Below are 15,245 nucleotides of genomic sequence, written 5' to 3'. Positions count from 1 at the left end.
ATTAAATACCAATAAAATACATTTAAGTTTTTGGTCATAACATGATAAAATGTGGAAAATTTCAAGGGTATGAATACTTTTTCAAGGCACTGTAGATAGATAGATAGATAGATAGATAGATAGATAGATAGATAGATAGATAGATAGATAGATAGAATAATATACACATATATATATATATATATATATATATATATATATATATATATATATATATATATATATATATATATATATATATATATATATATATAATTATTATTATGTAATTATTATTATGTAAGTTAGACAAATTATTTATTTATTATTATTATTAATTATTATTATTATTTATTTATAAAATTATTTATTTATATTTTTTTATTTTTTTACTTGTGTCATCTGCACAACATTTTTCAGTGTGCGGTTCCCCGTCGGTGTCCAGTCGGATAGTTGGTGGTGCAGATTCATTGGATGGGAAGTGGCCCTGGCAGGTCGCTGTTATAGATAAAGAATTAAATGGAACATATTTATGTGGAGGCTCCCTGATCTCACAGGAGTGGGTAATGACGGCAGCGAATTGCATCCAGAAGTGAGTATAACATGTTACCTTTATAAACCAATTCTTCCATCAGACACCAATCATTCTGCTTTTGGAATTGTTTCTAAAAAACAGTCATGGACATATTCATTGATAGTGTTCTTCTTTTATAAAGTGTCCACTTTAAAACTGCCAAGTGTGCCTCATTGATCATCATTGATTAGTTAACATTACCAAAGAGCCCCTGTATGAGCGCTAATATTGGGCCCTTGATTCAGCTATTGAGTTGATAGGCTAATTCACTGTGGATAGATAGACGCAGGTGAAGAGTAGAGTTGGGCAAATGGTTCGGCCCAAGTATCCGTTTGGGTCGAACATTGGCTGTTCACCCGGTTTGGGGAACACCTGAATTTGCGTGGTGCTCAGCGGGTGTTCGTCCGCCAAATGCGCTGCAAAGCTTTGCCCAATCATGGTACAGTAAAAGTTGCTTGTTAAGGAGCGGGGCTGGGAAGCCAGCGCAGCGTCTTTAACAACCGATAAGTCACCAGCTGTCAATGGGCTTCCCCACTGACAGCTGAATAAAAAAAAAACATTGCCGGCAAAAGAAACTGGCGTGAGGTCCCCCCAAAATCCATACCAGACCCTTATCTGAGCATGCAGCCTGGCAGGTCAGGAAAGGAGGGGGGACAAGCGAGTGCCCCCCTCCTGAACCATACCAGGCCACATGCCTTCAACATGGGGGGTTGGGTGCTTTAGGGGGGGACTCTGCCCCCCCACCCCAAAGCACCTTGTCCCCATGTTGATGATGACAAGGGCCTCATCCACACAACCCTGGCCAGTAGTTGTAGGGGTATGCGGGCAGGAGCTTAGTACCCCTACCCATTCATCAAAAAAGTGGCAAAAAGTAATAAAAACACAGAGACAGTTTTTGACAATTCCTTTATATATATATATATATATATATATATATATATATATATATAGTGCCCCCCCCCCCATGTAAATCTTTTGTCAACCCCACCGCAGCCGGAAAAAAAAAAATGCTCCCGCTGTCCATGAAGGCTGGCCACTTACTGCAGGCTCCTCTGTATGACAGTTCTTATATAGGGAAGAGCGGGGCCACTTAGCTATGTCACCTGGTGGAACCACCCCCTTGTGATATCACCGACCCAGCATTCAGCCATCCGTGACTTCAGAAGGGGGGGGACGGTGCCATCAGGTGACGTAGCTAAGTGGCCCTGCTCTTCCCTATATAAGAACTGTCAAACAGCGGAGCCTGCAGTAGGCGGCCAGCCTTCATGGACGGCAGGAGTGTTCAATTGACGATGGATTTACATCGGGGGACACTGTCTTTTTATTTTTTAATAAAGGAATTGTCAAAAACTGTCTCTGTGTTTTTATTACTTTTTGACAATTTTTTGGTGAATGGGTAGGGTTACTATGTACTCTATACTCATTCACAAAGGGGGGTGGGATCTGGGGGCCCCCTTGTTAAAGGGGCTTCCAGATTCCAATAAGCCCCCCGCCTGCATACCCCCACAACTGCCAGCCATGGTTGTGGGGAAAAGACTCTTGTCCCCATCAACATGTTGAAGGCATGTGGCCTGGTACGGTTCAAGAGAGGGGACACTCGCCTGCCCCCTCCCTTTCCTGACCTGCCATGCTGCATGTTTGAATAAGGGTCTGGTATGGATTTTGGGGAGACCCCACGCTTTCTTTTTTAAATTTTGGCGGGCGGGGGGGGGTTTCCCTCAAAATCCTATGGACTGGGAGGGACCCCGCACCATTTTTTTTCAATAGCTGGGTGCCGTAAATTGCAACCGCAAGTCAATTTAAACGTGATTTGACATATTTTTTTTCTTTAGAATTGTCATTTTTGCTGCAGCATGTTCTATACAATCTACAGAGTTTCCACTTTATTTACTTGCATATAAGCCTTAAAAATGGGCACTTTTGATTTTTCTTGTTCGGCTTCCATAGATTTCAATGGGGTTCACTGTTCGGGTTTTTCTCCTGTTCAGGAGCTTTGCTGCAAACCAAACAGGGGGGTGTTTCGGCCAATCTCTTCTGAAGAGTAGTCTATACAATACCCTAAACTCATAGTTTACCACTTGGATATTAGTAGCACACTTGGGACATCATGAAGAGTGCTTTGAACTTTTCCTTGCCTAGAACTAAGCAGGGTCCAGGTCTACATGACAGCAGGAGGAGGTATAAATGGGTCACTGTCATAACACTGCCTAGATATGAAGTCTCTGGGGTGCTGCACCTTCAGTCTAAGCCACAGGCTCATTTATCTCATTGTGGTTCTGCTGGTTCTGTTTTAACTATTCCTACACCTGCCCTTTAATCAAAGGAAGATGCAACACTTCATTCCAGTAAAGTAAGCCCATAAAAGGATCAAATACTCACCCTCAATCCACAGCCATTCCCAAAAGAACATATTTTTTGCCACTAGTTGTGCTCAGTCTTTTAGGTTGAATGACGGCCATCATCAATCAACCCAGCTCCTCTGAGCCTATTCTGTCATGATCCCGCCTCCAGGCTGTGACTGGACAGTCAAGGAGAAGCAGCAAAGTGATAGGCTTATCTCCCTGCCACTCTGCTCTCTCCCTCTATCAGCATGCTCCATGATTGGTTTTCTCCTTGTACTGTTTATTCTTTCCCTAGTCTGAGTTTTGCTGTAGAGGCACTGTAAGAGGCTGATACCAATTCAGGTGCTTACACTGCTTGCAATAAATAAAATGCATGTAATGATGTATTAATCAATACAGAGCTGAATTATTCGGTGTCTTTTATATCTGGCTTATTTTAATATCTTTATTTTGAACTGTTTAACATTTTAGGTCTAACAAGTATACATACAATTGCATTCCACTTCTGAGCCTTCAATAGAGATTACTACGACTTAGCATCTCAGTAAACTCTGATGATCCTGTCTAAGTTTATACCATTGGACTTGTGTACATACAGTCCACTCATAGAGAACATATTATGATCAAGTTGTATTTCATTCATTAGATTCTGAAGATCATTGATAGTAATGATATTGCATTGCCTTCTGCAACAGATGGGTCCTCATTTATACATGTTATGTTCTGTTTTCTTTCTGCAGACCTATCCAGCTATCGAATTATAAAGTATATTTAGGCCTGTACCAGCTGGGTGTGATCAGCCCTCATACAGTTATTACCAATGTAAAAAATATCATTGTCAATAGTCAATATTCAAGTGTTAATATCCCTGGAGACATCGCCCTGATACAGCTGGCCTCACCTGTCACCTATACTCAGTACATCATGCCAATCTGTCTGCCATCTTCTTCCACCACCTTCCCCTGTGGTACGGAGTGCTGGGTGACCGGCTGGGGTACAAGATATTATGGAGGTGAGTCCATGAAATTATAATCAAAAGTGATTTTACTCATTTTCAATCCAAGTAGATCAGACCTTTAAGATAAACCTTTGTGTATAATAACCACCATGAAGTGTGCAAATTGTGCAAAGTAAAAAATATTTCTATATTGATCCTATAATGAAGTGTTTTTCTCTGCCATCTATATTAGTATATTGATATTTTTCTCTTTTTTTTTTTTTTTGGCTTTATATTAAAAAACGTATCTTTCCCATGTATTATTTCTGATCAAAATGTATCTAAGTGAAATATCGTATAGTGTTACCAATCACTTTATAAAGTACTAGTGCTAACAAAATATTAAAAAATATATAGGTATATATATATATATATATATATATATATATATATATATATATATATATATATATATATATATATGTGAGAAATAAACTGAAAACTAAAATCATACAATGTGCCAATATTACTTCATTCATAGAATTCCCATATCAATGTATATATGTGCTGCACAGTGCAAGAAAATTTGCAGAAAAAATGTTTTTGAAAAATGTCTCCAACATGTGCACCACAGTACACTAGATATCCTCAGTAAGTGATCACTCCTGTGCAGTAATAACGTTTTTCTTCAATATAAAGTGCTCCAAATTCACCACTTATTGTGATTTCACCACCACCTGTTGCAATGACCACTCACCAGATACGGTAAGGATATGCGCCTTTGGTTCATTTAGGATAACCACTCCGTTTATGATGGGTCCAATCGCAGCCTATTCAAGCAGTACAATAGTGTCTCTTGCTCTATATAGTGCTCACAAAAACATGTGGATAGCCATCATGGCCATAGCCATCATGGTGTAACTCTAATTTATTTAAAAAAATTAAAAAAACATAGTCAAACTCACATGTTTAGGTGCCCCTAAGCGGTCACCAAGCTAATACAGCAGTGTATGTGGAGAGCGGAGTCTCAATCTGTCCTAGTGTCTCCTCACAGCGGTGTGCGTTCCAAGCCTCACACCCATATGATCGAACGCGGTAGGAAAGTCCCCAGCAGCCTCTACGCGTTTTTCGCAACAGGGTTTGCGTCATCAGGAAGCTGCTGTATCTATGCCTGTCCTCTTATTTATACCTCCTTTAATTTTTGATCCTTGTCAGCTTGTCAAACAATTGGAAACGGCCGTGACACGAAACCGGAAGTGGTTTAGCTGCCATCTTGAATACTGGGGGCTATACTGGAAGTAATGTAGCCGCCATTTTGGTTACTGGAACCCAGGCCCGTTTTTCCCTTAATATGTATCTATTGTGGTAATTTGTCATAAATACAGCCTTCACATCAGTGTGTCCCCATCAGACACCTTCACATCAGAGTCCCCACCAGCAGCCCCCTTCACATCAGAGTCCCCACCAGCAGCCCCCTTCACATCAGAGTCCCCACCAGCAGCCCCCTTCACATCAGTGTGTTCCCATCAGAAGCCCCCTTCACATCAAAGTCCCCACCAGCAGCCCCCTTCACATCAGAGTCCCTACCAGCAGCCCCCTTTACATCAGTGTGTCCCCACCAGCAGCCCTCTTCACATCAGAGCCCCCACCAGCAGCCCCCTTCACATCAGTGTGTCCCCATCAGCAGCCCCGTTCACATCAGTGTGTCCGCACCAGCAGCCCCCTTCACATCAGAGCCCCCACCAGCATCCCCCTTCACATCAGTGTGTCCCCATCAGAAGCCCCCTTCACATCAGTGTGTCCCCATCAGAAGCCCCCTTCACATCAGTGTGTCCCCATCAGAAGCCCCCTTCACATCAGAGTTCCCACTAGCAGCCCCCTTCACATCAGTGTGTCCCCGCCAGCAGCCCCCTTCACATCAGTGTGTCCCCGCCAGCAGCCCCCTTCACATCAGAGTCCCCACCAGCAGCCCCCTTCACATCATTTTGTCCCCACCAGCAGCCCCCTTCACATCAGGGTCCCCACCAGCAGCCCCCTTCACATCAGAGTCGCCCACCAGCAGCCCCCTTCACATCAGAGTCGCCCACCAGCAGCCCCCTTCACATCAGAGTCGCCCACCAGCAGCCCCCTTCACATCAGATTCACCGCCAGCAGCCCCCTTCACATCAGAGTCCCCATCAGCAGCCCCCTTTACATCAGAGTCCCCACCAGCAGCCCCTTCACATCAGAGTCCCCACCAGCAGCCCCCTTCACATCAGAGTCCCCATCAGAAGCCCCCTTCACATCAGAGTCCCCACCAGCAGCCCCCTTCACATCAGTGTGTCCCCACCAGCAGCCCCCTTCACATCAGTGTGTCCCCACCAGAAGCCCCCTTCACATCAGTGTGTCCCCTTCAGAAGCCCCCTTCACATCAGAGTCCCTACCAGCAGCCCCCTTCACGTCAGAGTCCCCATCAGAAGCCCCCCTTACATCAGTGTGTCCCCACCAGCAGCCTCCTTCACACCAGAGTCCCTACCAGCAGCCCCCTGCACATCAGAGTCCCCATCAGAAGCTCCCTTCACATCAGTGTGTCCTCACTCTCCTCCCTCTCCCACATGTACTCACAGTTTTCAAGGCAGCTTCTCATTTCTCTCTCCAGTCATGTGATAACAAGTGATAAGGGGAGAGAGGAAGGAAAGTCTGCTGGCTGTCTATCTCCCCCTGCAGGCTGGAGGGAGCAGAAAGCCTAATGCTCTCTCCAGCAAGTGATGGAAGCCTTTCCTCCTGGCAGGAGTGAAATCGCGATCCCTCACTGTCAGAGAGGAGCGGCTCCAGGACTGCACCTGACTGGCCCACTGAGCCATCGGCACACCGGGAAACTCCCAGTAGTCCCAATGGGCAGTACATGCCTGCAATTGCGCGGTCGTGCGACGTGGCTCCCAACCAAAATTGACATCCTTTTTTACCCACAAATAGAACCTTCTTTTGGTGGTATTTGATCACCTCTGCGTTTTTTATTTTTTGCGCTATAAACAAAAATTGAGCTACAATTTTGAAAAAAAAGCAATATTTTTTACTTTTGCTATAATAAATATCCACCAAAAATATATAAAAAAACCATTTTTTTCCTCAGTTTAGGCCAATACGTATTTTTCTACATATTTTTGGTTAAAAAAAAATCGCAATAAGCGTTTATTGATTGGTTTGCACAAAAGTTATAGCGTCTACAAAATAGGGGTTCGTTTTATGGCATTTTTATTAATAATTTTTTTTACTAGTAATGGCGGCGATCTGCAATTTTTATCCTGACTGCAACATTATGGCGGACACATCGGACAATTTTGACACATTTTTGGGACCATTGTCATTTTTACAGCGATCAGTGCTATAAAATTTGCCCTGATTTCTGTAAAAATGATACTGGCAGTGAAGGGGTTGACCACTAGGGGGCTAGAGAGGGTTAAGTGTGTCCTGGGGAGTGTTTCTAACTGTTAGGGGGATGGGCTACGAACGTCACTTCGCAGATCATAGCTCCCGATCACAGGGAGTTATGATCAGTGACAGTGTCACTAGACAGAACGAGGAGATGCTTGTTTACATTAGCATCTCATTGTTCTTCAGCTCCGTGAGACGATCGCGGGTATCCCCTGCAACCCGACTCACGGAGCTCCTGGCAGGGTCACGCGCGTGGCGCTGGCAGCGCGCACGCAACCACACGGCGGCAAATTCAAAGGGACGTACAGGTACGCCCATGTGCCCAGCCATGCCATTCTGCCGATGCAAATGTACATGCGGCGGTCGGCAAGTGGTTAATTTATGGCCTACTAAAGCTGCTTACATAGTGTGCATTGGGTCTGTACAATATATATGCTTATTGTCTCTGAAATAATACTGTCATTTTTATTTCATGATAAAACCTGTTTGGTTTCTCTCTACTAATTTGTGGCCTAACAAAGCTGTTTGCAAACTGTCCATCGACTGCACAATATTTTTCACTATTGTTAATGAAATAATACACACCAATATTTATTATAAGAAATGTGACAGCGCTGCTGCCCACTATTCTATCCAGCTTTCTTCAAAAACACATGTCAATTGATGGTACTGCTGTGTTGTAATAGATCACCGTGCATATACATTATACTCAATTGGACATAATATCATGAAAAAGAAAAAGACACGCTCTCCATAATGTAATCCCAATTAAAATACCAATTTAATGTGGTAAATGCACTTACAATGAAGAAATGACAACCAGGCACTTCATATCATATTAACAACTCATATTCCAGAATCCAAGATGGCCGTGGGATTGTGTAAGGGTAGTGGCATGTGTTCCGTCTATGCCCTACAAGTTTCGTCAAAGATGACATTTTCAGGAGCATGGGACACACGATGCCACTCTTCCCTTTTGTATAGTACAATACAAGAAGAAAGACATCCTAATTAGAGCAGAGCACACAGGGCTGAACATTTTATTTTTGCACAGGGACAAGGTGATGTATAAGCCAAGGATTTTATTTTTGTTAAAGCCTAGTACACTAGTAGTTTTTTTCCATTCAACTGAAAGAAAAAAACCTGACAGTTTAGGAGGAGCCACCGTACTAACTATACAATGTTAGTACAACAATCTCCCCTACTGTTCTATTGTTTTCTGATAGGGGGATGCCCCCTCCCTCACCAGAACACTCTAGTCAGTGTTCGGGAGCTGAACAGCAGACTTTTTTGGCAATGCCCCTTCCACAGAAGCCAGCCAGACTGCAATACACAAGGGCCGAATGTCAGCCGGTTTCTATTGGCCCTGCTGACGCTGCCTGACATTTGGCCAAGTGTACTAGGCTTAAGGGAGTGCCCAGGTTGCATTGCCATCTCTGCCTATGTTAGCTTTATCAAGACAGGAGCAACCTTTTCCTGGGTGGGGTCTTGATACAGATGTTAATGGGGGACGCTACACAAAAATATCCCATGGTTCCCCGTAAATTCCAAGCCAGACCCTTACCCGAGCCTGCAGCCTACAGCCAGGGAAGATGGGGTCACAATCATCTTTCCTGCTTCTAAACCATACCCAGGCCACATGTCCTCAACATGGGAAGGGTTCCTTGTCAAAGGAAACACCTGGCAAAGTCCCCATGTTGTTGAGGGCAAGGGCATCTCCCCCACAACCCTGGATTATCAGACTCTTGTGGTGACAGAGGTATATATTTAAAAGAGATTTTTTGTACCCAGAGTTCAGAATAAGGGCTAGATTCACATTATGTATGATGTGGGAGCACAAATATATATTTTTTTCTGTGTAGTGGTAAGGCAGTCTATTCGTTTGAATAGGCTGCTTACTGCATCTAAATTACACCAAAGAGGTACATGTCTCTTTTATTTTAAATAGTGCCATAGCAAAATGCATGAAACTTAAATTGTTACCATGCATTCTTTTTGCTTGATTTTGCACACTTTAGTAAGGTGAATTGGGGTGGAGTTAACCAATAATGGCACTGCAGTCCTTCTGCAAAAAAGATGCACATTTTTTGTGTTAGGAGAAACGGTGCAATTTTGAGTGCAATCCTACAATGCACATGTGTGAATGGAACATAACAGTGATCAGTCTATGTGTAGCCTTGCCAAGAATGGCCATTAATCATCTTCTTGTCTGTGTTTTATCACCAGGGAGTGTAATTTCGAATGGGACCCTCCAGGAGGTCAAGGTTCCTCTAATAGACCGCAATACATGTCAAAAAATGTATACCAATGCAGGAGGTAACATCACTATCCAGAATGATCAGATCTGTGCCGGCTACAAGGATGGGTATAAGGACTCCTGCCAGGTGAGTGACACCAAGAACATTCTAGCATAGCTCACCTTTAGGTCTGGATTTCTTCACAGGAAGCAGAATCAATGCATGACATTAGTTAAAGTGACTTTAAACTCTATTTTAAAAAAAAAAGAGGTTATACCCAGGCCCGGACTGGGACAAAAAATAGGCCCGGGCATTTTAGACTAAGCAGCCCGGGGGGAGTGGCCGGCATTTTGCGGGTTGATAATTGGATGTGGGCTTCCAGGATGTGTGAATTTGATTACTTCAACTCCGGTTTTGATGGCCTGAAAATAGTATGAACTTAGCAGCACAAGATGAGGGTTGCTCTAATGCAGGGGCAACCTTTAGGGCATAGTGTGCCGAAAAATGTTTTCAAAGAAATTGAGAGTGCCAACTACATAAAAAAAACAAAAAAACAAAAACAGACAACTGCACAAGTAAAGGAATCTTTATAAAGTAAATGCTGTAAACCACTTGAATAATAGTAAGAAATCCACTAAGCTTTGCACCTTCACACCTCAGATCAGCCCTGATTCTTGAACTTTCAGAATACACAAAAGGCAACGCAGCTACAGTAGCCACTCACAGGTGTCCTAAACAGCAGTAGAAATCAGCAGATACCTGCCCCTGCCATTTGCCTAAACACATGTGCAAATGTAGCCTTATAACAGGGTTGGGAGCTACTACTTTAGAAAACAAGTTACCAAACCCTGTTATAAAGTGCAGTTCCCTTTTAAAACGTATAAAGTAGTGGTTACAAAGCCAGTTATAAAGCATGACTCACAAAGCCAGATATAATGGAGGACTCACCAAGCCAGTCATTAAGCAAAACTCCTTTATAACTGGCTCTGTAAGTAATGCTTATTAACTGGCTTTGTGAATACTGAAAAGCAAGTTATAAAGCATTAAGCCTTGTACACAACACTAAACTGACAGCTCAGGTTGGAGCCACTGTACTAACAATAGCTCAGGTTGGAGCCACTGTACTAACAATCCAATGTTAGTACAGCGATCTCCTCTGCTGAGCTATTGTGTTCTGACAGGGGGATGCCCCCCGCCAGAACACTCCGGTCAGCGCTCTCAGCCATTGGCTAAAAACGCTGACCTTTTTCAGTCAGGAGCCTTCGACAGAAGCTGGACTGAATGGCAGGCTTCTGTCGGACCGGCTGTCGTACACACGGGCTAAATGCTGGCTGACATTTCAGCCCGTGTGCACTAGGCTTTACTCACAGAGCCAGTTATTAAGTAAAACTCCTTTATAACTGGCTCTGTGAGTACTGCGGAGACAGTTATAAAGCATTACTCACACTGTCAGTTTTAAATATATAAAGAGCCAGTTATAAAGGATTATTGCTTTATAACTGGCTTTTTAAACGTTACTTTTACTAGTGCTTCCAAAGCCTGTGCAATTCTTCATCCAGTCAACTTTTCTGGGTAGAATTGTCTCCCCTTCATCTTGAGCCTGGCACAAGGCTGCTGAGGGAGAGGAGTGCCCAGAGATAGCAGAAAGCAGCGCTCCCTGGCCTGGAGCATCAGACCCTTCACTTGCAGGAATGGAGATGGTTGTACACCAGCCGGCAGCCACACTACTTTCCCTATAGGCGGCTGCAGCACCATGCTGACTTTCATGTGCGGGAGGCGGGTCTCAGTAGGTGGTGGTGCATAAGGCCTCTTCCTCTGCTTCCCCGTCCCTCCTCCGTTCCTGGCGTCCTGGTTGCCAGGTGACCGTCGGCTGCGGGCGCTTGTGCGAACACGGACTTCCAGGTTAAGGAGCGGCCTGGGTTGCCATGGATCAGCTTGGTAGGCGGGGAATGAGGAGACTCTTTCTGCTCCCCCCACCACCACCCAGCATATGCGTAACATCAGTGGCCGGTGTTACAACACCGGCCCTGCATGACAGAACCCGCGGCTGGCTCTGCATGTCCCTGACACTCAGACATGCAGCCCAGTGGCCCGGCGGCCCCTGGCCCACCGGGCAAATGCCCGGTCTGCCCTATGGGCAGTCTGGGCCTGGTTATACCTACCTGCTCTGTGCAACAATATTACACAGAAAGGTCACTTACATCAGCTTCTAGCAGTCCCCACTGGTACCGTTGACTCTTCCCTCCTTCAGGTACCTCCTTTGCAAATATGCTTGACAAGTGTATTCAAAATGTACCCACATATTACCTCTTACTGCTATACCATTTTACTCCAACCCCCATTTACCTTTCCATCTTAAATTAACGAGACCACACCATGCTACTGGAGTATAAATGGCCATAACAGCTTTTTTATTAACCACCTGACATCCGGCCGTAGCCGAATGACGGCTTCAGCGCGGATGTCAATTCCCGGGAGGCCGTCATATGACGGCCTCCCCTTTCCTCGCTCCCCACTGCACATCTGCACAATCAGTGCCCACCTGTGCCACCTCATCAGTGCCCACCTGTGCCACCTCATCAGTGCCCACCTGTGCCACCTCATCAGCGCCCATCTGTGCTGCCTCAGTGCACATCTGTGCAATCAGTGCACATCTGTGCTGCCTCATCAGTGCCCATCTGTGCTGCTCCATCTGTGCCGCCCCATCTGTGACGCCCCATCTGTGCAGCTCCATCAGTGCCCAGCTGTGCCACCTCATCAGTGCACATCTGTGCTACCTCATCAGTGCACAGATGTGCCATCACGGTGCACATCTGTTTCACCTCATCAGTGCCCACCTGTGCCGCATCATCAGTGCCCACCTGTGCCGCCTCATCAGTGCCCACCTGTGCCGCCTCATCAGTGCACATCTGTTCCACCTCATCAGTGCACATCTGTTCCACCTCATCAGTGCCCCTCTGTGCCACCTCAGTGCCCATCTGTGCTCATCAGTGCAGCCTCATCAGTGCCCATCAGTGCAGGCTTAGCAACCATGTACAAAAGAAGCTTTTCCGCCGAGGAGGTGTACCAAATACTGTCCCAGGCCGACGAGAGCAACGGGGAGCTCTCTTTTTCGGATTCCCTTTCCGATTCTGATTCGGACATAAATTATGAGCCAGTCCTCAGTAGTGGAACACTGAGTGACTCAGAGAAGGAAGAGATTCGGCCCGCCAAACGAAGGCGTTCTGGTGGGGAGGCAGTGGCATCTACCAGCACGGCAGTCCCGTCCACCAGCACGGCAGTCCCATCCACCAGCATGGCAGTCCCATCCACCAGCACCGCAGTCCCATCCACCAGCACCGCAGTCCCATCCACCAGCACCGCAGTGCCTCGGCAAGAAAGGCCAAGGACCCAAGCCAGCCTTCCCTATGCCCTGCAGAACCCCTTGTGGCTTCCTCCTAATTCAGGAGAAGCCAACATTCCCCCTTTCACTGCCCAGCCAGGAGTCCAGGTGAACACGGAGAATTTTTCCCCAATAGATTTTTTTAATTTAATTTTTACCTAGGACATACTGTCAAATATTATGGCCCAGTGCAACCTTTATGCACAGCAATTCATTTTGAATAATCCAACGTCCTACTATGCTCCTCCCTATGAGTGGAGAGACCTAACGGTGGAGGAGTTGAAGGTTTTTTTAGGGGCTCACATTTAACATGGGACTCACAAAAAAAAAACACTTTGCTGTCCTATTGGTCAACCCACCCCCTCCACCACATGCCAGTATACTCCAAGATAATGCCCAGAAACAGATACCTCATGATATTGAGGTTTCTTCATTTCAATGACAATACCCAGTGCCCTCCCTGAAATGACCCAAACTATGACAGACTTTTCAAAATTCGGCCACTTTTAAATTATTTTTCTGCACTATTCCCCCTGCTGTTTACCCCGGACAAAAACATATGTGTGGATGAGTCCCTTGTTAAGTTTAGTGGCAGGCTTAAAATAAAACAATATATTCCCAGTAAAAGGGCCCGCTATGGGGTGAAGGTATACCTACTTCTGCCTGTAGGACTTACTGCCGTCATGCCTCTGCCTGTCGCACTGACCACACCACATGGACCTGCCTACTACCAGGACCAAAATTTTAGGCACTGCGGACAATATCTCTGCCTGCACTGACTCTGGACTTTATATGGACAGTAACCCTCCCTGCTGCCTGGACAATTGTGTTCGCCGCTGCTGACCAAGTCCCTGCCTGCTGCCTGGACCAGTGCTATCCTCCTGTGTACAACTGCGCTACTACAACCACAGGTAATCTTTTGTTTACGCTTTGCTCAGCATAATGTATTTTGGGGTGTAATTCTTGGTATGTGCATGCTATGTGTCCCTGGAACACCTGACGGTGTTCCTTGCATGTTGGATCTCTGTATGTGGCCAGGCTGTGTAGAAGTCTCACACATGTGGTATCACCATACTCAGGAGGAGTAGCAGAATGTATTTTGGGGTGTCATTTTTGCTATCCAAATGCTATGTGTTGGAAATATCTTATAAACGGACAACTTTGTGTAAAAAAAATGCGTTTTCATTTTTTTTCCACATTTTTCAAAAACTTCTGGAAAAAAATGAACTGTTCAAAAGACTCATTATGCCTCATAGATTATACGTTGGGATGTTAGCTTTCCAAAATGGGGTCATTTTGTGGGTGTTTCCATTGTCCTGGTGCTCCAGGGCCTTCAAAAGTGTAATAGGTGGTTGAGAAATGTGATGTGTAATTTATGCTCCTAGAACACCTGATGGTGCTCCATGCATGTTGGGCCTCTGTATGTGGCCAGGCAGTGAAAAAGTCACACACATGTTGTATCGTAATACTCAGGAGGAGTAGCAGAATGTATTTTGGAGTGTCATTTGTGGTATACACATGCCATGTGAGAGAAATAAGCTATTACAATGACAATTTTGTGTGGGGGGGGGGGGGGGGGGATCTAAATTTTGCAAAGAATTGTGGGAAAAAATACAACTTCAAATAACTCACCATGCCTCTAACTAAATACATTGAAATGTCTACTTTCCAAAAAGGGGTTATTTGGGGGGCATTTGTACTTTCCTGGCTTGTTAGGGTCTCAGGAAATGAGATAGGCCACCAGTACATCAGATGTGATAATTTTTTTATGATTTGCACCATAGCTTGTAGACTCTAAAACTTTCACACAGTAGCAGTATAAATTGTACACTGTAGCACTGTAGCAGTATAAATTGTGGCCAAAATTTATGAAGAAAAATTACTAATTTGCAAAATTTTATCACAGAAATTAGGAAAAATGCATTTTTTTTTCCAAATTTTCAGTCTTTTTTTATTTATAGTGCAAAAAATAAAAAACCCAGAGGTGATCAAATACCACCAAAAATAAAGCTCTATTTGTATGAAAAAAAGAAAAAAAGAAAAAAAAGAGTAATCATTCAAAGTGTGAGAGCACTGAAAGCTGAAAATTGGTCTGGATAGGAGGGGGGTTTAAGTGCCTAGTAAGCAAGTGGTTAAACAAACTGAATAAATATCTCCAATAACCTTAAATATACCTTCAGTGCAAACAACATGTTCTTAACCCCAATCTGTTGGTCAATGACGGAGCTACCCCCTTTTTACCACATATAAAACCAGTACACTGCAGGAACCATTTTCAACTTGATAGGCCTCCAGCTGTGCCGCTCGGAGACAACCCCTTGCCCGCAGTGTAAACATTTTGGGAATACACCGGAGGGGCCATACTATCGATGACCCCCCA

General features: G+C 44.7%; 1 protein-coding gene across 6 annotated transcripts in view; it reads left to right on the top strand.

The window, feature by feature from the left end:
* The window catches only part of LOC141148245 (transmembrane protease serine 9-like), a 437,906-nt gene that overhangs the window by 212,509 nt on the left and 210,152 nt on the right, over positions 1-15,245 (top strand). For 4 of the 6 annotated variants that reach the window (XM_073635506.1, XM_073635505.1, XM_073635507.1 and 1 more), the window contains 3 exons: positions 400-571; positions 3,636-3,907; positions 9,473-9,630. The exons of 1 other annotated variant lie outside the window; for it this stretch is intronic. In XM_073635506.1, coding sequence (XP_073491607.1) covers positions 400-571; positions 3,636-3,907; positions 9,473-9,630 — 602 coding nt within the window. The remainder of the gene's footprint in view (positions 1-399; positions 572-3,635; positions 3,908-9,472; positions 9,631-15,245) is intronic. One more of the 6 variants, XM_073635508.1, reaches the window with a different exon arrangement.

The sequence above is a fragment of the Aquarana catesbeiana genome, linkage group LG06 (genome assembly GCF_042186555.1).
Source record: "Aquarana catesbeiana isolate 2022-GZ linkage group LG06, ASM4218655v1, whole genome shotgun sequence".
NCBI classification, from domain to species: domain Eukaryota; kingdom Metazoa; phylum Chordata; class Amphibia; order Anura; family Ranidae; genus Aquarana; species Aquarana catesbeiana.
The sequence above is the reverse complement of the archived record's forward strand: the minus strand, read 5'-3'. Positions and strand labels throughout refer to the sequence as shown.